Source organism: Pipra filicauda, unplaced genomic scaffold (genome assembly GCF_003945595.2).
Source record: "Pipra filicauda isolate LSUMZ 115617 unplaced genomic scaffold, ASM394559v2 scaffold145_size1923396_pilon, whole genome shotgun sequence".
In the NCBI taxonomy this organism is placed as follows: domain Eukaryota; kingdom Metazoa; phylum Chordata; class Aves; order Passeriformes; family Pipridae; genus Pipra; species Pipra filicauda.
The window spans coordinates 1,614,922-1,640,144 of NW_024103940.1; the positions used below are offsets into that span (position 1 = coordinate 1,614,922).

At 36.8% G+C, this 25,223-nt stretch overlaps 1 protein-coding gene across 2 annotated transcripts in view; it reads right to left on the minus strand.

Moving 5' to 3' along the window:
* Positions 1–9,895: 9,895 nt before the first annotated feature.
* LOC113985848 (neuroendocrine protein 7B2) overlaps positions 9,896–25,223 on the minus strand; it is a 46,552-nt gene continuing 31,224 nt past the window's right edge. For both annotated transcript variants that reach the window (XM_039378752.1, XM_027717038.2), the window contains exons 3-6: positions 24,953–25,102; positions 21,934–22,046; positions 16,398–16,451; positions 9,896–12,777 (exon numbers count right to left, since the gene is read on the minus strand). In XM_039378752.1, coding sequence (XP_039234686.1) covers positions 12,682–12,777; positions 16,398–16,451; positions 21,934–22,046; positions 24,953–25,102 — 413 coding nt within the window. In that variant the 3' untranslated portion in view covers positions 9,896–12,681. The remainder of the gene's footprint in view (positions 12,778–16,397; positions 16,452–21,933; positions 22,047–24,952; positions 25,103–25,223) is intronic.

Sequence of the window (25,223 nt, forward strand, 5' to 3'; positions counted from 1 at the left end):
TGTGCTTTTTGCCCTTTAAAATTCCAGTGGTGCCTGTGAAAAACATGTGAAAATAAAGGAATGAAATGTTAAGGAAGCATTTATCTCACCAACACAACAGTAACTTTTCTGATTGAGCTAGTAACAAGGCTAGAAGCAAACACTGCCTTCCACTGCAGTCTGCTGCTTGCCACCTGCCATCCTTGGGGGGTTTGAAGCTGTCCGGTGGAGGTGTGAGGCTATAAAGTTTGTTATCTGATGTGACAAAAGATGTGTGCAGAGATGTCTGGTTTCAGAAACAAATTTTGTGGTACATTTTCTTCCTCAGAGATGAAGGATATCTTTACATTGTGGGATATTGTTGAGCTTCCTGACTTGATGGGAAAGAGGAGCAGTGTCTCAGAAGTTCTTCATGACTTGGGGCATAAGTGAGATAATATGTAGTGTGTGTTGGTTGGGCCATGCATGGAATTCTTACCCGGGTGTTTGAGCTTCTTTGCTATACAGGGGAAGAAGACTACATACTTTGTCATACAAAAGAATTGATACTCGAAGAATCCAGTTCCCTGTGGCTCATTTAAGTAGCACTGAACTTCATATCAAGCCACATGAGATAGTACCAGAAAAAAAGACTGAGGCTAGTCTGAATTGAGTTACATTTCTCATAAAATCTACTAGAGAATCAAGCTTGAGATTGTGCTTAACTTTGGCAAAATTCTGTTTAATTAAGGATTTTTAATCTTATTTTTGTTTTAGAATTAATGTCTGAGTGATGGAGGCTCCACCATACAGGCTGATAAGAAAGATTTTGATAATATTGTACTTACTAAAAAAACCAATATTTTAGATTTATGTTGACAGAACATCAACATTGTAATGTTTAGATTTCCATAAGCTGAATGAGAGAAAATTAAGTATGGAAAAATGCTTATTTTAGGGCTGGTTTTTTTTTGAGAATTAAATATTTTCATTTTTTTATTTTCAAAATATTACTTGCTCTAGAAATAATTTGCAAATCTTCAGGAATGAGATACTGGACATCAAAAGAATAAATGAGTTAGAGAGAAAAGCTTGAAGTCTGGGATTCTGCTCTGAAAAGTATGATATCCTGGTATGCCTGAAAAGCTTTCTTGTTTAGCATATAATGCATGTAGAGTCAGGTTGTAGGCTTGTAGTCATTTCCACACCTAGGAGACATGGTCACCCACCAGCATTCCACTCTACTGTGTGCTGCAGACATAGAACAAAAAATATGTTTTGTGGCCTCAAAATACCTACTGACATAATCGAATCCATATGTGACTATTTTTTCAGAAGTGATTTACAAAAGCTTATTTTATTAGGATGAAGTTTGACTGCTGGATAAATATAAACTTTCATACCAAATGAAGAAATATCATTTGTCAAGCTAACCTTTTTATAACTCTTCTCACAATTTATTTTTTTTTGGTGCATCTTATGTATTTGATGACTATAAAAGAATTTACCAAGAAAATGAAAGCCATAAAATACCCATGAAAAATTCCTCTACCCTCATGCCTTTGTTTTTCTTTTTCTTCTGTCTCCTGAAGCTGTAGGAGGTGTTTGCTGACGCTTTGCTTTCATGGCACCTCTGGAGAAAAATGATACAAGTGGCTTAGCTAAGCAAACTGAGGTTGTATGAACATAAGAAGCCCGTACAGTCTGAAGTTATAACTGGGAATTATGAAAAGAGGCATCTAAAGAGCTCAATGTATTATTTACATAAATATTTCCCTCCAAGGATATGACAACTATGAAATACAGTTTCCAGTTTTGCTGCAAAAGTAAAAGACTACCTTCTCACACCTTACTGCATCCCAACATCTTAGACGAATTACACTTTTTGACATACATAGATGTCTTGTACACAGTTCTGGCAAAGTAGGCCCTTTTACTTCTTTCTTGCTGTGATGGAAGGCAGTTTGTTGTGTGACCACCTGTACCTCGGAGTGTTACCTGTGGGGGCTTCTGTGCAACACCTACAGAGCATACAATGACAGTCTAGCAGGTAAGGTAAATAGCAGGTACTCAAGAGGTCTAGGCTTTTCTCCTGATGTGCCACTTATGTCTGTAGGGAAACAAAAAAAGAGTTAGAGAGGCAAGAGAGCTATTTTATTATGTAAGAAGATTTGCAAGGCTTTTATTTTTGTTTGTTTCGTTGAGGGTTGGGGGTTTTTTGGGGGTTGTTTTGTTTTTTGTTTTCTGTTGGTTTTTTTTAATATCCCATTGTCCTCCTTTCAAAATGGAAATCTTACCTGTTCTTTTCACTTTTCCTGGCAATATCCATGTAAAACAGAATACCAGATAAAAAAGTAGCTTTGCAGGAATGAAAGAGCTGAAGCCCTTTTTTTTGTCTGAGACAACAACTTCCTTAGACTGTGTAGAATTTTTGCATTTTATACTTGAAATCCAGTGTCACGAAAAATGACTGCTGTGTTACAGGAAGGAAGGAATTCTGTTAAACAGTTGTACTGCTTCAGCATCAGTTACTTTACTTCTCAGAATAAATACTAATGCAGGTGGGAAGAAAACAAAGTCTTCTCACTGACATTTTTTATTTAGATGGTCTCTACAGCAAAAAGAAGAGGTATAAGAGGCACAAGTGCATTCTCCCTTCATCCTTTACCTTGTTTCACTCCCGCTGATTTTCTCTTGACTCCATTTTCCCACCTATAAAACTGCTGTAAGGAACAGAGTTTTCAATGGAGACAGAATAATTTTGGCCTAAATCCTTAATGCTAATTGAGTACCTAACTTCCCATGAAATAAGCAATTTATAAGAGAGAGTTCCACTTAATCTGGAAAGATGAAACATACTTTTTTTTAACTTTCATCTCTTTTCTGTCTACATGCTTAAATACATCCATTTTGAAATTTCTAAATGCTTTTAATAAGGAAGAAGGCCTTTTAACTTCTGTAATTCTCCCCAATTAAAAAAAAAAAAAGGATATTTCCAGTGAATAAGCCAAGTTTTCACTGTTCTGGACAAAAAAAAAAATCTAAAGGCAGACAAAGAAGTGTTTAACCAGTTGTCATTACCTAAAAAGAACTGCTGGTTGTCTTATGTACCGTTTTAACTATATACATAAGTGCAAACAGATAGTTAAGTGCCTTGGTAAGAAAGGTGGATTTGTGCACATACTTCATTTTTCTGCTAAACTTAGATTTGGACCCGAATCCTGCAGGGACTTTGTTTGGCCAGATGCTTGACTTTGTTTTCAGTGGGACTATTCAGAGTGTATAAAGCACACACAACAATCCAAGAGACTGGAGTCAGGCGAGCCTTTCTAAAAGACCTAAAAATAATTTATATATACTTCTTTCCCCTGTTAAAGGACTTTCTAGTTGACGTGCATATTAGAACGCTAAACTTTACGAACTTAAGAATTAAAAATACAATAATAATAAAATACAAAAATAGTCTACTTTTTATCTGTATTGTTACCAAAAATTTACTCTTTTAAAAATTGCCAAAAAAAAAATCACTTCTGGGAAACCATACAGGCAAGCCTGGGGCCAAACCTCTTTTCTTGATACTTCCAACAACTGCTCTGTTTTACTTATTCTGTTTCCTTGTCAAAAGTATCCTGTTTAGCCTATTTGGCTAAGGACAGTTAGATATTATTCATTGATCTTTCCCTTTCTTACATTATCTTGAATTCTAATTAGCATTTTTCAAGTCCTTTTACTTTACTCTCCAAACAAGCTACAACAGATATCACTCTTCCCTTTCTGTAGAGATGTTCAGAGCTGTCATCTTAAATTCTGGGACTAACCACACTGCCCAGCAATTCTACACTAGCTGCTTTCATTGGCAGTTTGAGTAAATGATTTCCCCCCCCAAAGAACATACGATTCAAAGTGCCTGGGAAAGCGTTAAGTCACTTGATGTTAGGAGAGATTCTGTAAATAGGACTGCGAGCAGTCCTTTAGGTGTTTGTAATTAATCAGGCCCCAAACACTTGGAGCTTTTGGATGCACTTGTAAAAAGCCTAAAAATGTAAACAGTTTTCTTTCCCCTCCCCAGGAAGTCTTAATGCACTAAAGACGTAAGTGAAGAAGTTAAATTGCAAGTGATCAAATCAATTACACTCCAGATCAGACTGTGGCAAGGCTGTTTGGTTCTCAACCAGATGGAACTAGACTCCTTGTGAAGGAGGTATTATTATTTCTTACCAGGGTTTCAAAATGAGCATATGAATTCATAGTAAAGAAATAACAATTTTTTCTTTTGAAAAATATACTAGAACACTTAAGAGGAAAGAGTCTTTGGAAGCTGGCATCACCAAAAGTTATCAGACACATTTTTAGAAAAAAAAAAAGAAAAAAACTCATCGTAGCCATTTCTTGTTCTTCTGATCTGACCAAAGAGAAAACAGAAACGAACGGGATATTCTCTTGCACTGCAAGGCAAAGAAGGAACCCTCCTTTTTAATATAGTAAATTCTTGGATTCAGAATTTATGAGTTCTTTTGACTATGGCTTTACTGTAGGCTGAAGTTTTTACATTGAGAAAGCTATTATGAAGTAAAAGCATAGAAGAAACAAAATGCAGTGGGTTTTATCTTGATGTAATTAGTTGAAATTAATCCAGTTGAGGGCACAGGCTATTTGGAGGCAAAAAGCATTTTTTTATCCAGTGGAGATAGGACGATTTGTTTCAAAAGCCTCTCTGCATTAGAGGGGAGTGTCTACTGCAGTCAGGTCTAACAAAACCTTCTTCCCAAATAGAAAAAAAGCCACCACAATGAAATGTGATTTCTTTGTTTCTAATTTGGAGAAGTACTTTGTAAGACCAAGTACTTTTATGTTTTAGTCTTTCTAGTCAAATTGTTTGTTTGATTTGGGGTCCAGATCCCTCTTAGCTTTGACTGTACTGCCACCAGCTTATGGAAAAGCTTTGGAAACCCCTTCAGTATTTGGCCCTGTGTGTTTTAATAGGGCAAATTCCACTTGAAAGTACATTGAACAGAACTTTTTGTGATGGAGTGGAGAAAAAGATTATATCTTAGCTTTGGTGCTGAAAATACTTACAATAAGACACATCTTGCTATAAGGAGCTGTGTTAGCAACGCTAACAGGATCCCTTAGGCTCACTGGAGCTCTTTGTCAGCAAATCCCATATATGACAATGATAACAAGATCAAATTTGTCACTGGAACGCTAATAGTGAGTAAGGAAGTGGGGTTTTTAAGTGCTTCCTTTTCAACGGATACAAAATGATCTATAAGATATTTTTAAAGTTACTAGAATAAAGAATGCACAGTCAAGCAAATTAACTCTTGCTAGTTTCCAAGTCTTGCTAAATGTAACATTCTTCCAATAATTTGGATAGCAACTAAATACGTCTAACTTTCCTGGAAAAAACAATACATTAAAAGTGAGTGAAAGAAAGCTGGTGTTGTTTCAGGAATCAGAAAAGAAATGGTTGTGGTGTCTATCTATTCACTGGAGGCGTGCAAACCTGCACCTCCAGAGGTGCAGCCTCTTAGCCCTGAGTCTGGAGCCTATTTGTATGAGAGGGCTCTGTACCTTCCCTGCTGAGGCTGTTCAACAATTCAGGAAACAATTAAGACAGGGAGCCAAAATTAGCCATCTACTGGGAAGGATGGGGGTGCGTGGTTGGCTTGTTTTTGCCATGCTCTCAGACTACTTTTGTGTTTTCATCAAGTGTCTGCCCAGCTACCGAAACACTCTTTGAGGAGTAGCTAGAGCCCAGGTGTTACTCTGTCCTTCCTTGTGTTCAGCCTGCCGTCTGAACCACTAGATGACAAATTTGTGTTTATTCTTGATCTCCCTCTCTGGTGTCATTAGAGCTTTGATTCTTTTGCCATAACCCTTACAGGCACCGTTTTTTTTAATTAAATTGTCTATGTCTGCTCCAGTATTTTGTTCAATGCCTGCTCCTATAGACATGTGTGAGGTGACTCATTGCCAGGCTGGTTCCCCAGGGAATATAGGGCAGGAATTGCCAAGTTTGTGGGTTCAGGCTGGGTTTAGGACTGAGAGAGATGTAGAGCTATGCAGGTTCACCAAGTTTCAAACAGTCCTAGGCATGCACAGAAGTAGAAGTTCAGGCCCCTGAGGTACATGATTACAAGAAAACATAGTTGTGTATAGCCTATAGCTACAGGAAAGGGAGTCACAGTTTGAGGAGCATGTGCTTGGACTTTGATATTTGCATTGGACACAAGTCCAACTTTGGCCTTTAGTGGAGTCAGCCCTCAACCTCTTTGCAACTGTTCACCCATCTTTTAATTGGAAATAATTCCCAGTTTTGTAAACCTCCAGATCAAGAACCTCCAGATACAGAACTAAATAGACACAAAGTGTTTTTTAACAAGCAACTGGTATTTTACGGGAGGTCTATGAAGGTCTTATCTTCAAGTTTGTGGATAATTCTTGTTCTTTTAAAGGCTTATAGGTTGCTGTTGAGAACGTAAAAACACAGCAGAAAATGGCCAATATGGTTAGAAATCAGAAAATAGCCTCAACTACTAAAGCAGAAAATAATTAACGTATTTTAAAGAAATGTGTAACATTCTGGCACCTACTACTTGCATGCTGGAAGACTTTGCATTCGTCAGAGTCCCTGAAAACAAATATTCCAAGACACCATAGCTTCAGACCAGTAACCACCAGAAAGGCTGAAGCAAAGCTGGAGACACTGTGGGAGTAGCAAGAGAAAGCTATAAGGAATCAGAAGCAGGACATACTTTTCTGCTTTTTCAAATGTGCACACGTACATTACCCACACATGCACAGACTCCTGTGGCAGCTGAGTAGTAGAGTTGTTTGGGAATTTAACCAATAGCCAGAGTCTGTGCACAAACTATGACAGCCATGCTTATCATAACACTGACTTTTACTTACTTAAATCAGTTATGACTACTTTTTAATTTGATCATTTGAGCATTAAAAATAGGTTTCTTACTTCAACTGTAATAATGCAACTTTCAAGCCCATAAATCTTACAGCCATTGCACCACCTGTTGGAATCAAAGTTTTGCAATTGAGTTAGTGACTGTTTGCAATGTTGTTCAAAGAAAGGGAAAAAACTAACCAGTGGTGAAGTACGAGTGTTTCTCTGGATGGCCTGACGTGTTCTTTCATAAGTCTGTTTTGTCCATTTAGAAATACAAAATGTCACAGTGTGGTATTTTATTTCCCAGTGTAGAAAGGTGTTCTCTACTGTGTTGAGGAATCAGGACCACATTTCCCCATAGCGGCTATCCCACTTGAATTTCAGCCACTTTTAGAGGACTTTGAGGCATTAGAATGCATATATTGAACTGAAGAACTGCTAGGATTTCGGTGGGTTTTTTCATTTTACAGAATAAAGAACTAATTAAAAGAGGCTAAGATTCAATTCAGCATTGAAGTCGTATGCACCTTTTGTGATCTAACAAATATGCTCAGACCTAAAAACCCTTACCATCTCTAATGGAGATCTTTGGTGGCTCCCAGGAAAGCGGCTCCCATTATACATTTAATGGTCTCTAAATAAATGACACTGGTTAGGGAATGAGGGAGAGTTTGAGACTAGTAGCACATTATTTTTCTCTGTGCTTTCTTTCTCCTTTGCCTCACTCAGTTTACAATGAAATTTAGCCACTGACTCCCACCACTGTTTTTCTTGGAGAGAAGAGTAGGATGAAGAAACATAGTGATTAAATGTAAAAGGCCATACATTGCATTAGGAGCTGCATTCCATGTGTTTTGGTAACAGGAACTACAGGAAAGAATAAAAAGAGGTGATTAGAGCTACCTAAAGTCTGAAGCCATTCTCAATTCCTACCATCTCTACCTCTGCTGCACATAAAAATACAGACCTTGATAGTCAAACAGGATTTTTTTTAAGCTCTTTTAGTTCCAACTGGTAACACTACTGCCATGACACTCTTATTTAACATTTGTTATGCTCCCATGTGTTGAACACATGGCTAGAGGCTCTTCCAACCATCAGAATTCATGTAATCGCAGCAAAGCAGTTGGCATCATAAATAAAGAGAACATAAGAACTGAAAGTACATGCTTCCTTCTCATGGCAAATTAGGACAATGGAGTTCGGTGCCACTCTTCACCTAACAGCAAAAGGCTCGAGTGTGGTAGATGTGGACCATGAGTGTGCTTGGAAAATGGTTCGAGCATTTTGCTCTCTTGTATATGAAAATCTTGGCTTAGGACCCAATCCTGTGCTAGTCAGCTACATTTGTGATTCATGAAGCCCTTCATGATGGCAATTCCACTTCCTTCACCTACATTTCCTTATAGTTTTTACGTAGTCTGCATGTAAGCCACTCACTGTCAGTGGCTGAACCCTTCAAGAGAACTTGTCTTTGCTCATGCTTGGAATCTGTCATTGACTCTAGGCACCACAAACAGGCAGACCTTTTAAGGGACACAATAATTCTTTATTTAAAAAGAAGACTTCTTATTTGAGATAATTCCTGAATGATTATTTTTTAACTGTATTGAAGGTAATTGCATGTCTTCAAACAAAACTAAATTTTTAAGTGTATGCATATGTATCCATGTGGCAATGGAGTCAATATGTTCTTTTTGGTTTTTATTGTTGATGTCTTTTATTTAGGGCATATTAGATTGCCCTCTTATTTGTATCAAGTATGGCAGAAATATAGTTCAATCTAATTGTCAATTCCATTAGCCTGAAACCTTGGATTTAGGTGTCTCAAAATGGGAGATAATGTCCTCTCTTTCCCTGATGGCCCTGATAGTTTCTGACTTGGATGGAGAGGTACCTTAAATCTTACCTCTAGCACACTTAGCTAATAAAATAGTGAACATACTCATTGCCCCTGTGGATCATGTGAAATTGTACTTTCCTTAGACATCTCCAATTTTTATGGGGTTGTGGTATCATCTGAATCCTCCTACCTTCCCCTTCTCCTTCCATAAATCTAAGTGTGTGACTTTGACTGAAAAGTTATCTTTGAACTCTTTGTCCTACAGATCCAGACATTGCTGATTTGTGTATATATAAAAAGGAAGCAATTGCATAAAACTTCTATCACATTGTAAGTGTTAACAGCATTACAGATAAGGTTAGAGTTGGTTTAGTGAGCTTACCAGCAAACAGGCCAGAAGATTCCAAGTTTGTTTTGGGTTGATGTTATCACTGGCTTTTTCCAGCAAATGTAAATGTTCAAAAATTAGTTTTTGTACAGCATGAAAATGAAAACAAAGTTTTTCAACACTTCCACAAAGCTACTGGTTAGAGACCTGGTTTGAGGGCATGGACTCAAGTCTCCTCTTCATCATCAAAAAAACCCCTGTCTTCATCCTCAGCTATTGACATTTTGAAACAAAGGGGCTTGAGTGATACTTTTTCCACAACAAAGCCAAAAACTTAATTGACTTAGTAGTCATCTTTCTGCCTGTGCCTTTCTTCAGTTTAACAGATGAAGAACTTTTCATCATATTTTCATAAAATAAGCTTCAGATCAGCTTTACTTGCAACCCTGTGACTCTTGGGACTCTGACATCAGATTCCTGGAACTATTTCCAAGTTTCTTTGGATTGCTCATGAGTTGCTGAATAGATCAGCAACACAGTTTTGTTAGGTGAATGCAAATGTGCCAATATATAGAAGCATATCACTATGTCCCCTCCTTAGTAATTCACTAAGCATTTTTATGTTACTTTCTTCTGTGGGTTAACATATTTATATTCTTCACTACTGAGTTTATTATCAGACTATATTATCTTTTAAAAAGTGCATGTTAGTGTGTGTGTGTGTGTGTGTGTGTGTGTGCATACACACATTGCACTCCCAGAGTAAGTTTTGTGTCACAAATCAAATACTATAATATGATCAGTTACATGGTGGTTTTTTTAAGCCAGGGTAATATTTCTTTACTAGACAAAATCAATGTTGCATGGCAATACACTTTATTTTGTATAGCTTCTTTCAAGGACATTGTGTCTCAAATACGTCAGAGGTAATTAACGCAGTTGCGAGTTTTAAAATACTCTAAAAGGGTTTTAATTTAATGAAATTCTAAACAACAATATCAACAGACATGCTTCTTAATTCACATGCATCGTAAATGTAAAAGGGCAATCACACCCGCAAGAGCTGTGCAGCTATTTAGATTCTTTTATCTATTGGTTTGGTGAAGTGAGCTCTTAGTGAGGGGGATAGTTGGTATTTTTACTCAGTGACTCTGAAAGATGATTCTAATAAAAACTCCATATACATGTTAGGACTCTTGTTGGAGAAGCAGAAGGGACAAGGGTTTGGTTTTTTTTTCTTGTTTTTTCTTTTTTTTTTTTTAAATCAACATGGGACTACCAATCCCAGTACAGTAAGACAGCTCTAGTATGAAACTGAAATTAGAATAATGAATCTCATTATCACGGTGTAAGAGCTATATTTTATTAAAATTTCATAATAGTGCTATTGAGTCTTCTTGGTGAAACACTCAAACTGCCCGATGGACTCAGCAGACAGCTGCTCACCACCATGCATTTGACTTCTTCCAGCACACAATTCCTATAAGACACATCGTTTTGTGCAGTCTAAAGGTTTTTGCGGTTTTTTTGTTTGCATTTAAAGACAAAAATCACCTCTGAATTGTGATATTTTTCCTTTGCCTGTGCTGTGCAGACCTATCATACACAGGAGGACAGCTCCTCTGGCCCTACCCAGGTCACAGGCAGAATCCAAAGATTCCTGTTCTGGCCAGTTTGCTGTTCTGGATTATCACATCATCCCCAGAAAGGGTGTAGTGGCCTAAAGTACTTCAAGAAATTAGATGTGAGATCACTGATACTATTAAGCAAACAATGTTTCTTTGCCCCTCTGTTTTTAAGCCCCCTATTTACCATAAATACCTCCTTTTACTATGTACTGGTCCTTACTAAGAGCTTAAAAAATGGAATTAATTGCCATTATGGTTGCTTCACTTTGTGATTAAAATGGATTTTATTGGAGTTAATAAGGACAGATATATAGTTATATATATATATAGTTATATATTTTTATATATATACAGCATATATATACTTTTTGCTGGTTTTGGAGACAACCTTTGCAAGTTTGCAACTCTCAAAACCTGGGTGAAGACTAAGCAGGAGTGCAGAGAAAAAGAGTAGGCTTAAGGAGCAGAGATTTCCAGTTCTGTCACATGAATTGCTCCCATCGTATTCCAGCCAGTAGGAGGCAGCTCTGTGATTCATAGAAATTCCTCAATTTTGTGTCATGTGCGAGTATAAACCCCACTGCATTACATACTATTTAGTCTTCTCTTCCAGATTTTTTTAAAAAAGGATCTATGACGAAAGACATGATAGTTCATCCTAAAATGTCACACAGTTTTACAATCTACCCATAGATGACATGAGAGGGCCAACTCTCTACATACATAATTTATTACCAAAAAAAGCAAATGCTATTGACAGTCATATATGTGCCATCCTGTTAACTTTAATCTTGTGTAGCTAGGAACTTTAGTTTCTTATCTGTTTGTTTTCTAAGGGGTCATCATTATTTTACTGTGTTTTTCTGTAGGATGGGAAAGGAAACTACTTCTTTTTCCACAGATTTCAAGTTCAGAGCTGTAAATTAAGGCTCTTTTCCGTAATTCCAATGCTTCGTGCACATGGCTTTAAATATTCAGATGTATTCTAAAAATAAAAAATTTTAGGTAATTTTATATTCTCCTCTTTCAGAAGGGGAGAACTCTGGAATACAAAGTTCTTCAATCTCCTAGGGGCAAAAAGGCAATTTAAGCTTCCTGGAACAACTTTAAGAGTAATGATAGCCACCAGTGTTATTAGAGTAGCATAATTTTTCAGAAGATCAACTGTAATGACCTTCATAGCCTGGATTTAGATTCAGAGGTTGTTGATACAACCTTATTAACACAGACAAATGTCTCCATCTTCATTTATAATATCCCCTGGAAGCATAATTTAAGAACACTATAATGCACAAATTCTGCTGTTACTCAGACAAAGAACTGTGGGGGAGATTCAACATAACAGTTTCATTGATAAAGACGAAAGATGTGCAAGTGTTCAGGAAAGTTAAGGAATGATTAAAACTAACAGAAAAATATTCCAGTGAATAGAGTCAAAAAGCAGTTCTTTAATTTTTAAATTTGCACAGAAATAACAGAGACAAATGAGCCTCTGAAATATTTTGGAAATGTCACTTTGCAAACCTTGTAGATTGCTTAAATGTTTATTAAAATGACCAAAAGCCAAAATTCTCTGGTAAAATAAATACTTTGTCTTTGCTAAGTAACAATATTTGCGAACAAAACATAAAACTGAAATTTTCATGTGTCAAACATAGTAACATTTAAGATTAAATGCTGGAGTCAGATTGGGCATTTTTTCATCTTTCTATTTACAAGCTGCTCATTAGGACCATTTACCTCACGTTAGCTATTAAAATGACTAACATTTTTAAAGTTTGCTCCATGACTAAAATAAAAACAACAGAAATGTCCTTTTACCGTAACTTAACAAAAAGCAGAACCATATTTTTCTTATCTAGAACATACTGTTATAAATACAGCTGTTTTTCATCTACAGTCGTATAAATAATAAGCATGCTGCCATTCACAAGGATTTTCATAGATGATTATATATAAGCAATATTACAATCTAGCAGGGGATGGCATGAGTTTTTATCTTTCATTTTTACTGTACTTATTCAGGACCTTTGTCTTCATCCGAAAATTGTGGAACAGACTTCTTTGCTACAACATTATCCAGTCGCTGTCCTTGCAGATAGGGGTTCACACTCTGAAAAAGTTTAAAATTATTTAAACTTATTAGAAACAGGGAAACATATAAAAGGTAACTAGGATTAGTAAATGTATTTATGCATTTCTTATCTGTCAAACACTTGCAGACTGGAAAAAAAAATTGCTTCCAGAGATTAAATCTAAAGGTCAGTCACTGTTTTGTTTCTACAGTTTTTTTTTGTGAAAGAATTTAATTCAATCCACTGAAAAGAATATAAGTGGAGGAGGACTTGCAAGAATACAGGACAATCTGAATTAAACACTGCCTTTTTGCTCCATTCCCCCTTTCCCCAGCTCAGCAGAGAAACCACAGCAGACCTAACTCCCTAATTCTTGAGGCAGGACAGAACTTGCTAGAGGAGTACAGGTAAACTTTAGATTAAATTACTAGACGCTGATGGACATTATGCTGAGAGACAAGTTAGAGACCACCAAATCATTTTGACCACAGTCTCTTCCTCAGCCCATGTCCTCTCCAGGAAACCCCTCCTTGCCTCCTCTCTTGATGCTGAGATAAAATAACTGCTGGCACAGAAGCAGAGCCAAGCAAGGTTTTGGCATACAAAATGGCTCTCCTACCACTGCCAGAACAAGGGAATGCTGGAAAGAAGATCCCTAGAGAGGGTTTAACTTCACTTTGCACTATGCAAGCAGCACAATGTGAGGCTGAAGATGAACAGATCCTGTCTCAAAACTGTTTGGAGATTGCAGATGAAGTAACATAGAAAGCCTATGCTCAAATTTTATCTATATCAGTGTAATAAAATGTATTTACTCTATTTACAAATAGCAAGCAGTTTAGTGGCACTTCAGTATTAAATATCATTTACACCTGCTTTCTGGCATGTTACAGTGTCTGTATAAACAAAATTCAAATATATACTTTCTCGTTCACAGATACAGACAAAATTTCTAGTGTGCAGGTTTTTGATGCCATAAAAATTGTTTGCTTAAGTGGAGGAATGCAAATTTTCCAGTATCTCCTGATTCTTGTCAGGCTGACTATGTTACAGAAATTACTTTTCTTGAGATATTTCTGTGGTTCTTTCACCAAAAATTAGGAATAAAAAAAAAAAAAAAGGCACTCAAAATGGGCACAAAATATTTATTTTCAAATATCCCAAGTATTTCTTGAATCTCTGGAAAAGACTTGGGGTTTGTCTGCCTTCAAGTTTAACCCCTTGGGTTTCTCCAGATTTGTGGATGCTATCATTAATACTTAATCATAGCACGGAGCAGCCCTTTTGCCTACTTCCACTGGTTTTTGAGTGTTTTGCCTGCTGCAAGTAAAAACATAAAAATATTAAGAATCAGAAATGAATGTGGAAAAATCCTTGAAAATAAACTAACTCTAATTTAATGCTTTAAATTGTTAGAAATAAGACATATGTAAATGATTTGTTTGTGTTTGTTTAAAGAAGTTCTGTTTAATGTTAATTTAGTGAAATTCAACTGTTGCATAAACTTCTAGGAATTATTTTAGATTCTTAGGAAGATTAATTGGTCTTCTTTTTGGAATGGTACTTGCTTGCTACTTTTTGAAATAAAGTAGAAGGGAATGAAACTACATAAAAATGTAAATCCTTCTCAACAGACAAAAGAAATCAAAATATAATGTAAAATATTTTGGTTGATTTGTTAAAAAATGTTTAATCCTATGCAGCTGTGCAGAATTCAAAGCAATGCAAGTTCCCAAGCACCTTTGTGCACAGCTCCGAGCCCACAGCAACGTGACTCAGTGATTACAAAAGAGCTCCTGACACTTTGGGATATTATATTATTTTCTGGACAGGACTATGCTCATGCATAGAAATGCAAAAAAAGGGAGGATGGCTAATTAAAATTAGATGTCATGTAGGCTTCCTTGTCTGGCACTACAAGTGCTACAAAAAAACCCCACAGTAGCAAATGGTAAATACACACCTTTGCTGTATGTACTGATTATGTATATATGTGCTTGCATGTGTGTTTATAAATATATGAATATGCAACATATACTTAGAATTTGGGGTTTTCTAGACCTCAGTAGTGCCTCTGTGACTGTTACACATTGTATAGATACAACAGAGTTACTACCTACACAGTTCCATAAGACTTGTTTTAAGCTAAAACTGGGACAATCAGACCCAAAAGACCAATTTGTTGCAAGATTCTGAAACTCTATGTCTGTGCAGAAGGGCCTGGAAGAGTAGCAGGGAGCACAGAAGGCAGCAGTGGAATCCAGTGGACATTTCGCTTTCTGGAGAAATACACTCTGCTGGTGACATCTCTAGGTTACCCTTCTGCTGATGAAGTGAAAATTCTGAATTTTTCATTAAAGCATTAGTAATCATTACAGTATTACTCTAAAACACCTTAAATTCTAATGAATTTACCATTAGGTGACATGCCTGTGCTAGGAGAATAAATCTGCTGCAAAGCAAGACACTGAAGCTTCATCTTCAAAATTCTGGGCTACCCCTGGCCATGCAGCTGTCATGTCTCCAGCAATTGCTTCTTTTGTATTCAATTACATCAGTCATTTCACAGACAGAAAGTCTTTTTCTTTTTTTCATTTTTTTTCCTCTCATGTATATATTGCATGAATTCCACTTTAACATGTTGTTCTAGCTATTAATAAACATTCCATGAAACTTAAAAATTAAAATCAGATGCATACCCTTTTTCGTTTTCCACTAACAAACTCAAAAATCAAATGTAAGCAGGAGGCAGATACTAAGTTCAGGTCAGATCATTACTCATGGTTGAACAGTGTTGATTGCCAGTGATGTGTGAATTGGTAAGAAATCAACTTATCTTCTCCCTTTCTAGCGAAGACTAGAAGTTTGAGAGCTAAATAAATAAATAATCTTCACTTATGCTTGTTATTTTAAATTAAATTTACTTCATTTGCAGTATAAACTGTGCTGTCATATTTTGAAAAGCTACTTTCTGGCAGAGAGCTAGACTTTTTAGAAAAACAGTATGCCAGCAGTAAAGCTAAAGACTCTGACTCTGCCTGAAAATGATTTTTTTTAATAAAAGAAAGGCTGACGCTACCAAAAAAGAGATGGTAGTGAGGCAGATTGTGCAGAGGTTCTCTGTGATACGTGGATTGCCTTCCTTGTTCCAGGAGCAGAACAATGAGAGCCCAGTCATCTTTGTCTTTCAAGCAAGTGGGACATAGAGATAGGAGTTTCATCCAAGATAAACTCTGCTAAAGAACTACCTCTAGTGTCATTTACACCCAAAGAACATATGCACATGCATGGACAGTGGTAATTAAATTTACTAATATTTTTAGGAGGGAACTTTTAAATTCTCTTTTAGACACATTTAAATAATTTTAAATGGTTTTATGCAGATAGGATCAATTTTAAAACACAGGTAATATGAAGTTTTATAATTAATGTTCTGCCTTGAAGTGCATCTTCTGAAAGCAGTAGGCTATTTAGAGAAATAAATCTTGTAGCCAGTGTACAGTTCTGAAGCTGGCTATAGTAGTTTATCACAGAGATTCCCTGACTTTACACATTATCTAAGGTATAATAAGAATGCATTAGATTAACTCTTCATTTTAACAATATGATTTTAATTCTCTCTAGATTACACAAGGCTAAAAAGTATTCCAATAGTTACCCTCTTTCTTCTTTTTGGACCACGACTGATCTTTTCAAAGAGTAAATTCTTGCTCTGGAAGGGAAAAAAAAGAAACCAGCCATCAAATTCATTACACTCTTCTTTTAAAATACTATTTTTGATGTTAAATATTAGCAAGTTTAGAAGGGTGTGCAGTTTTATGGGAAAGGTAAAGCATAAATAAATATTTGGATATTCCTGCTAACATGTGAAGTTCTTCAGGAGCAGTCACAGCCTTATTAACAATTTAAAAGCCAGTAACAGTAATTTTCCACTATGTTGCACTGTGTTATCACCGTGTTAAGGCAATAAGTGATTTAAGTACATGCTGGTATAATGATATGGTCTGAATGTTCCCCATCACATGATACATGGTATAAATACACGTAGACTTTTTTTTTTAAAAAAAGGCTGAAGGTAAAAGATAAAAAAAAAAGTAGGAGGGAGGGGAAGTAGGATTCCTGCCTCTGGTATATCTTTTTATGCATTTGAGGTGACAGAAGAACAGGAGCAAAAAAATATTTGCTTTATGAGGGATTTTCTAATGCCTTTTAAAAACAGCAATAGGCGTCATTCCTACTGTTTTGTTGTCTTTGCTTATTCCCTTCCAGATATCAACACTTCCCAGTGCAAAGTTCTGCTGAAAGGAGTTCAGTGCCAACTCTTCCTTTGTTTAAGTAGTGCCCTCAATAAAGTTTCTAAACCCCATTTGGTCTATAACGTTTTTAATGGCAAACCTTTTAAAAACTGCCAGAAACATCTTGGCAGAAAAGAAAGTTATGATGATGAGAAAAGAAAAAAGAAAAAAACCCAACACAAAAATCCCCTCTGACCATAGTTTACATAAGTGCATCCACATATTGTTGTATTTCTTACAAGTAGTGAATTCTAATAAAGTCTAGAATAACACACACATGTTCACCACATTTTGTTTCAATTGTACATTATGAAGAAAACCAAAACCAAACCCTAACCTGAACATGGAAGAAGAGAAGAATTACATGTATAAAAGCAGAAGACTGTATAAACAAGGCCATTAATTCTGCTATAAACAACTGACCTAACATTGATTATATAAATAGAAAGTGTAATTCTAACGCAAAACAAATTCACCAAACACTTCTACCCTCTCTGCAGCCTTGATATGAGAAAAAACAAACATTTTCGAGTGTTACAATGAAATCTGCCAAAATTGTCTGTTTTGTACTTCTCATGTTCATTAAGCCCCAAATTCACAAGGCCTCTCTCTTGCCCAACCTCAGTTATTTTGTCTGAGCTGTGCCAAAAGGGAACAGAGATAAAGTTGGCCGAGAGGGACATTCTTGGCTAGTAATTTATTCAAATTCTCTTCAGGAAAACTTAAATTTAACATTTTAAGGAAACTCACATTTGTATGAATTATTCTCTTTAGGAAACAAAACACCACCAAAGCCTCTCTTTGTAAAGTCTTTGACCTTATACTTTTCATGAGAGGAAAAATGGTGTTTCTGAAATAAAAAGAATTAACTACTGGACCTAACATTTCTGTCACTCAGAAAAATTCCTCACAATTGAACCATGAATATCATATTTTGTTTAGTCTGCTTGGGAATCTTTTAAGACCATAACTACAGCATTATGTGGAGTACAAAGCAAATAAGGTTATGGAGCATGAGCTAAGAACATACTTGTATGGTAACAGCAATCCTGAAAATATGTTCCACTGCGTAATGGTCTGATCTCATCAGCCACCAAAATTTGCCTCTGCAGTGCCCATCCTTCACCAAGAGGTTGTTAGGAATGAAGGCACAGAGTTTGTCCAGTTAAAGATATAGCTCATCTGGAGACATGCTGCACATGATTTGCTACTTTCCTATCACTCTTGCAGGTTCCTTTGCACACTCCTGGCTACTTGGATTAGGATGCCACAGGCTGGGATTTGGGTGGGAAAAAAATCAGGAGTTAAAATATTTACAACCAACTAACTAATGCCAGAGAGATTTACTCTTTGAAGTATTTCAGACTGCACTGAATCTTCAAGTCAGTATTAATCAGCAATTCTGTAACGTGCATCTGCACAACTATTGAGCAAAACTGAAAAGCACTAGCAAGGTTGCACCCTTTCAGGAGGTTTTTTTTTTTTTTTTGAGTCTAGTTCCAGTGTTGCCAGGAATATCAAGCATGACAATTTCTATTACATCAGGCATATTACACTGAATTATACAATCTGTACTGTCTAAAATTGAAGAGGGGGACCAGACCTGTCATAACATATCCTAATAATCACCATTACCATCCAGATATTTAGCAATATCAGTTGGTAAAGACAGATACACTTAGGGCTGCTCACTACAACTGTAGTTGGATTAAAATAAATTCTGAGTGACTAGTTCAGGTTTCTATTAAAATTAGGAAGCCACACACAGTAACTTCTTAACAAGGATTTCACCTTTGTAGAATATTTTAAGCCCTGTTTCCCATTTGCCGTTCTTTATATTGCCTTGGATCCCTCCACTGTGACTGATAAGCAAAACCAACATTATTTCTATCCTTAGAGTGAAATGTCATCCATTGCTTCAGTACAAAGGAGTGTTGGTGAAAAACATAGTTGCTTTTAATTTTCTGTTTGTACTGATACTGGTGTCAGAAAACACAGCTAACTTCCCTTCTCTTTTCAACCCCTACATGTGGTACTGGTTAACACCTTGGGTTTCAATAAATAACAACTTACATATAAGTGGTTTTTAGATTTGTATTGTAAATTGTATATTGTAAATGGTCTTTGTGAAAGTCTTTCTGGATGCCAACAACACGTCTTCAAACCATCTAAAGAGATAAGCTGCAAAAAAGGCAGACTCAAATGGAAAATATCTGTGTCCTGCAAGGAAAAGTCTGAACCGAGGGGAAAAAAACCCTGAAATCTTAGAAACTATACTTTTACACTAGGGTAGCAACCTCCAAAAGTCCCTCATCTTACTATTCCCACTGTCGCCTCTACGTTTTCCACATATGAGGAGGAAAAAAAAAGAGTTTTAGGGGCTGGGGATGAGAGTATAAGCTGTGCATCTCCCTCTATAAACAGAATCTGTTCCAGAGACTTCCCGCAGGTCAGCATATTAACATATGGAGAGTTGTTCCAAAGACAAAAAAATTCTTCCTCTTTCTTCCCACTCCTAACCCGGTGCACATTTATCATGATTTACATATTTATATTTTCATATGTATTAGCAGTATTTACACATCATATTTAGCATCTACATGGAACCATACACTTTGCTGCATGAGACACCTTCTAGACTTGCTTGACTCTTATAAAGTGTGTCTGTTATTCACAGGGTACTGCAGAGGTCTCGTACTTTGCAAGCATGACAGTCTATCATGAAAACAAACCAACCAACCTGCTTCTGTCCCATTAAGACAAGCAGGTTTTTTTTCCTGACCTGCTAATGTAAGTTGGGTTTTACTGTTGTTATGCTAAGGAATGCAGGTTGGGTCCTGGAAAGGACAAGTCACTGGGAACTGTAACAGTGCCTAAACTGCACTGTGGAAGGAAAAGGCAGGAGAGAAGCTCTCCCAAGAGCACATGGCAGCCCACATGGGTCCAAGAGACACGCTTGCCCTGAAAGCTTCAGATGGTGGTGACAGCCTTGTACCTACAGGGTGTGTGCCAGTAGGAGCTGTTGGAAACACGGTCTGTAAGTAGACAGCCATCACAGACATAGTGGTGTTTAGTCCTAGGCTCTTCGATACAAGAAACAGGAACAAGCTGTTGGTGGGCAGAGGGAATTTTGGTGGTTGGGGGCAGTGGGAGGATTGGATGCACACAGTTACCACCTGGGCAGCCCACAGCCAGCTGTGCTGGTCATTTACAACCTAATGCAGATGACAGTGAGTGACCTAAAAGATCTGATCTCTCTCTTTTATCAAGTCTCAAACAAATAATTTTTAGAGTGTTTCTCTGATTTTTCCAGAGAGTTAAAAATAACAAGACCAGTCATAAAAAGATACCACCGTATTTATATTTTTAACATGTAATAATATACAATGAGGAGGTAATGAGGCAATTCTCCTGGATCTCGGCAGAACATTTGCTCATGCACATGACCAGCTGTTTCATCTCTAATTAGAAAGATCTGGAGTTTGCTAAGCTGCAGTTAGATGTGATTACTATTTAGTACCTAAAAGTCTGTTTTAATCCATGCATGAACAGCTTTTTCCCCTGAATAAGCAGTGATGGATGGAGATATGAAAAAAGTCCAGGATTCACTAATGATTAACTACCATTTATTACGTATATATGTTGCTAATGACAACACGCTTGACTCTGAAATAGTACTAGACGCCAAAGATTTACAGAAGTGCTTTTATAGTCTTCAAAATGGTATTATGAAAGTAAAGTACTTATGAATAATAAGAAAATTAACAACCTTATCTGGCAAAAATAAGAAAGTACACCATCTGGTGTTTTTTAGATGAAAACCTTTGATGATAATTACTGACACAAGTCTCCAAAATTTGGATTTTTGGCATGATTCTCTCCAGAAATTTAGCACTCACACAAGTAATTAAGACTATAAATCTTACACTGGTTTGATTATGAATGATGAATCATTGTCTCACAATTACAGCAGGAGAAGAGGCTGCCAAACATGTCCATTTATCGATATATGCTTACAAAGCACTGGTTTAGGGCAATCTTAAGTAAAGTGTTATAGCAATGTAAAATGAGATTTTTTTTTTTTCATTATTTGCTCTAGAAGCATAAATTATGATCATTGTTATTGTTTTCCTGGCGCCTGAAGACGGATTTGGGATTGGACATTTTAACTGATGTAATCTAAGATTAAGCAGCTGAGCTTTCTTTGGAGCCTTTAGCCTGCAGAAATAGTCTAGCTGCAGTTATTATAGTCTTTGCATGCTTAGAACAAGATTTTTGCCCTTAGTGTATCTCACTGTATTTATTATATGTGACGTGTCAAACAGATTTTCAATATAGTGCACAACCTGAGCAGAGGAAGAAGCAGCATCAAGTACTCAAAAATCCTTAAGGCAGAGAGCATTCCTTAGAGCAAGCTGTCTGGTCCTGGATTTTTTAAGGTGTTTAGGGATTGCTGCACTCCATCTTTTTTTGTTTTTCTTGCTATTTTTTATCTAAGTAGCTGAACAATGAATAGTCACTGAACTTGGATATTCTTTTGGATTAGGGTCCTGTTATGTTTTGAAATCTTGTCCTAAGATCTGCACTAATTTTGGTTACTTATTCACTGTAGTTTGAAATGTGGTTTGTTGCATTTATCAAGTACATACATAGCTGTCATGCTTTGGGACAGGTAATAAAACAAGGATTTCTAATTTCTATTTTTCTGGGGTGCGTATCAATCGCAAGCACTATTTCTGTATTTTTCAGGGCAAGTTTACCTTTTTTGAGTGGTTTCCCTTAGGGTGATAATTTTTCCAGCAATAAAGACAATATTTTCCTTGTGGTTTCATAGTATCACACACAGCAGACAATACCCAGTTTCACATGCAAAAAATTAAGCAGGAAGCATGTACTCACCCACTTGCCCACGTTGGGGTAGTCATGCTCTGGATCAAAAAGGTGTTGGTGCAGCTGGTATTCCCTGCTGAACTCTGCTGTGTCAGGGGTGTTTTCTAGACACCCATCATCAACTGCAAAAGTATGTTAGAAAGCGCTGAGTACTTAGTAGCTTTGAAACACACAATATGTGCCACATTAGTCATCAAATTTCTTAAATGCAATCATGCAGTTAAAAAAAAATAAAGAACGGGATGACTAGAAAATACCAGTTTTCTGTCCTTTTGAAATGAATTTGTCAGGATGTATTTAATTTAAAAAAACCCAAAACCTTGCAACTTAATGAAACTTCAAAACTAAACAAAATTTATTTTCCAAGCTCTCCTCCTCCTTTTTGTTTTTCTTTTCATTATTGCACTGATTTCCTGTTCCTATTCAGAAGGGATCTTTTTTTCTTTTTTAAATCCTCACAGGTAGTTTGAGAAATGGTTTAGGCAATACTTTTGAAGGTTATGGTAAAACAGTGCTGTGAACAAAGACTGAATTTCCTTCACTGAGCAGCTCTTCATGGAGCTCCATTTCTGGTTTGCTACTTTGTTCAAATTGGTTGAAAATCATTTATGCATCATAAGATCTCCTAAAAATGCAATGTGGTAGAAGTTTTATGATGAAGACATTTCTGCAGATTGGTAACTAGTCTGATTGGTCTAGAAACCTCCTTTAACCACAATGGATGGTTCTGTAGAGAGTGTCACGTCAAGACAATACCCATTTAAAAATCAACTTACAGTCTTTTTACCAAAACAAGTCATCTTTAGATTAAACAAAGTTTCAGCAACTTGGAGCCAGAGTATTTTTTAGATAGAGTCTGCTCCTGGAGCTCCCTCTGCTTTGCCATCATGGGGAGCTTGCAGTCCAAGTTCCTCTCAGACACACCGAAGAAGATCCTTCCAGCCAGGGCATGATGCTGGGCATCCAAGCAGCTACATCTGCCAGAACACAGGCACTCTGGAGCACACACATGTGGACTTTCCCTTTTATCCTTGTGTGTCATCACGTGAAAAGATTTGCAGATGGATTATTTTTTTCTCTTAGACGTGGGAAACAATAAAGGCTTGACTTAAAACTGAGTTGATGTAATGACCTGAGGAGGTTATTCTGAGTTCAACAGATCCTGCTTTCCCTATTTGCTCCTTAGGATGGGGAAAAAATTAAGTTGCCAACAGAAAACAGGGGAAAACTATATATATTGGCTAAGTAACTCAGATATCACTAAAGCACTTAAAAATTATTTCAGTCCCAGCAGGGACGAGGTTATCTCAAGACAGAAACAGGTGACTAGAGAAGTGTGGTCGATCTTCTCAGAGTATTCGTGTCTTTTGCTAGAAAACACAAAGGGCAGCTGGGCATATGTGTGCCCTCTGTGACTGCTAATCTAAAAGTCTTCAAGCTCAAGTGCTCCAGGCTTATGTATTCCTGCTGTGGAATGTGCATATGTAGACAGTGACTGGAAAAATTGTTTCCATTAAGCAAATCCACAGACCTGATTGAGGAAGGCCTCTGGTAATTTGTATGCATAATACAGTCAGCACTTGAATTTCCATTTAAGGCTCTGAAAAACATTTTACCCTAATCCTAGCAGATACTATCTTCACTCACGGCATACCTATGACAGAGCCATTTATCTGAGCAGGCAGCATTTCCCTAAGAATTCCCCCTGTGTTCAGATCTGACTGTATTAGCTTAGCTAACAACTATTATTTCGCTTAAGAAAGAAAAATTGGAGGGATTTTCAAAGGCATTTCCCTGGATGCCATGTTTTTAATTTATTTATCTAATCACTAACAGAAGTCTAACGGGCAAGCACAGAAGATAGAAAGTCTGTGTGTGTGCTTGTGTGTGTGAGAAAACCTAAACCCATCATTTGCAACCTGTCAAACAGCTATACTGAAAAAAATTAGAAGAAGAGGTATTATTTCAGAAGAGATGTAGGCATCATCACCAAATGTGCTGTAATAGAAAACAGTAAGGAAGGGCTATTCGAAATTTTGTCAAATTTTTGAATGAAATGTAAAAATACTTCACAAAACTTTTCATGACAAATATTATTTTTTGATGAATTCTAAGCTAGTTAGAACATTTTTAAACAAGAATGCAAACAACTGTTCTGCATTTTCCAAATAACATAAAAGAAGACTAAACAGAAAACATTTTTAAAGGATATCTTAGCTCACAAATAAAAAACGAGAGAAAAATAGAGTGCTCATTCCCAGTTTGAGCTCCCAAGGCAGCCAATGAGTGTTTTACTACTACTTTCAGTACTGGAAGTCATTCCTTGGCTCAAATAACAGGAAAAAGATCAATTCTCTTAGAGTATGTCTATATTACGCACATGCAGTGCTGCTTTAGTGATCCTTCAGCACTAGCCACCTGCAGGGCTTGGTACATGTGCAATTGTGAGCTGAGGGACACACTGGGTGTCTGGGGCACCTCTCTGGCACTCAGAGGCTGCACTGCTCCTCTGCCAGACTGAGCCTGCATGCAACATCTTGGGGTACATCCACACAGTTCTCCATTTCTTGGCAGACAGGCACCCTCAGTGAGCTATAAAGACACATGGATTGGAGCCAAGGTATCTTAAATATTGACTCATGGTCTGGGTTGGAGATCAGGGCAGACAGTTTCATTCCTCTTGGCACAATGAAAGTCTCTAAAATAACGGACTGTACAGAAAGATAACTTTTTTCAGGGGCCAGCCTGAAAATGAAGTCCCTTGGGAACAAGATGCTATCATTAATCTCACTATCTTCTACTCTGAGGTCAATATAATTTTTTCACATGACCTTCTCCAGCAGTCATATAGCAATACAGAAGGTGCACATATTAAAAAAAAAAAAAAAAAAAAAAAAAAAAAAAAAAAAAAAAAAAAAAAAAAAAAAAAAAAAAAAAAAAGAGCTCATCTAAAAACAGTAAAACACCCAGCTGAAAGACTGGAAGATGTAGAGTGAAGACAGAGGTACAAAGGGTACAACCAAATTACCTGTTTTTCCAATAGGGCAGGGATTTGGAGGGTCAGGATAGCCTTGATCTTCACTGAAATCCTTTGGTACATTATCACCTGTCAGCTCAGCCACAATGTTTGGGATATTGCCATAAGGACCCAAGTGCTGGAGACCCTCATGTGCACCACCTAGCAAAGACAATTTATACACACTGTCTTTTTACAAGATTAAAAGTGTAAGTGCTTTAGCTGTTTCAAGTAATCCAGACTTCTATTTAAAATATATGTATCTCTCTCTAATATGTAATTG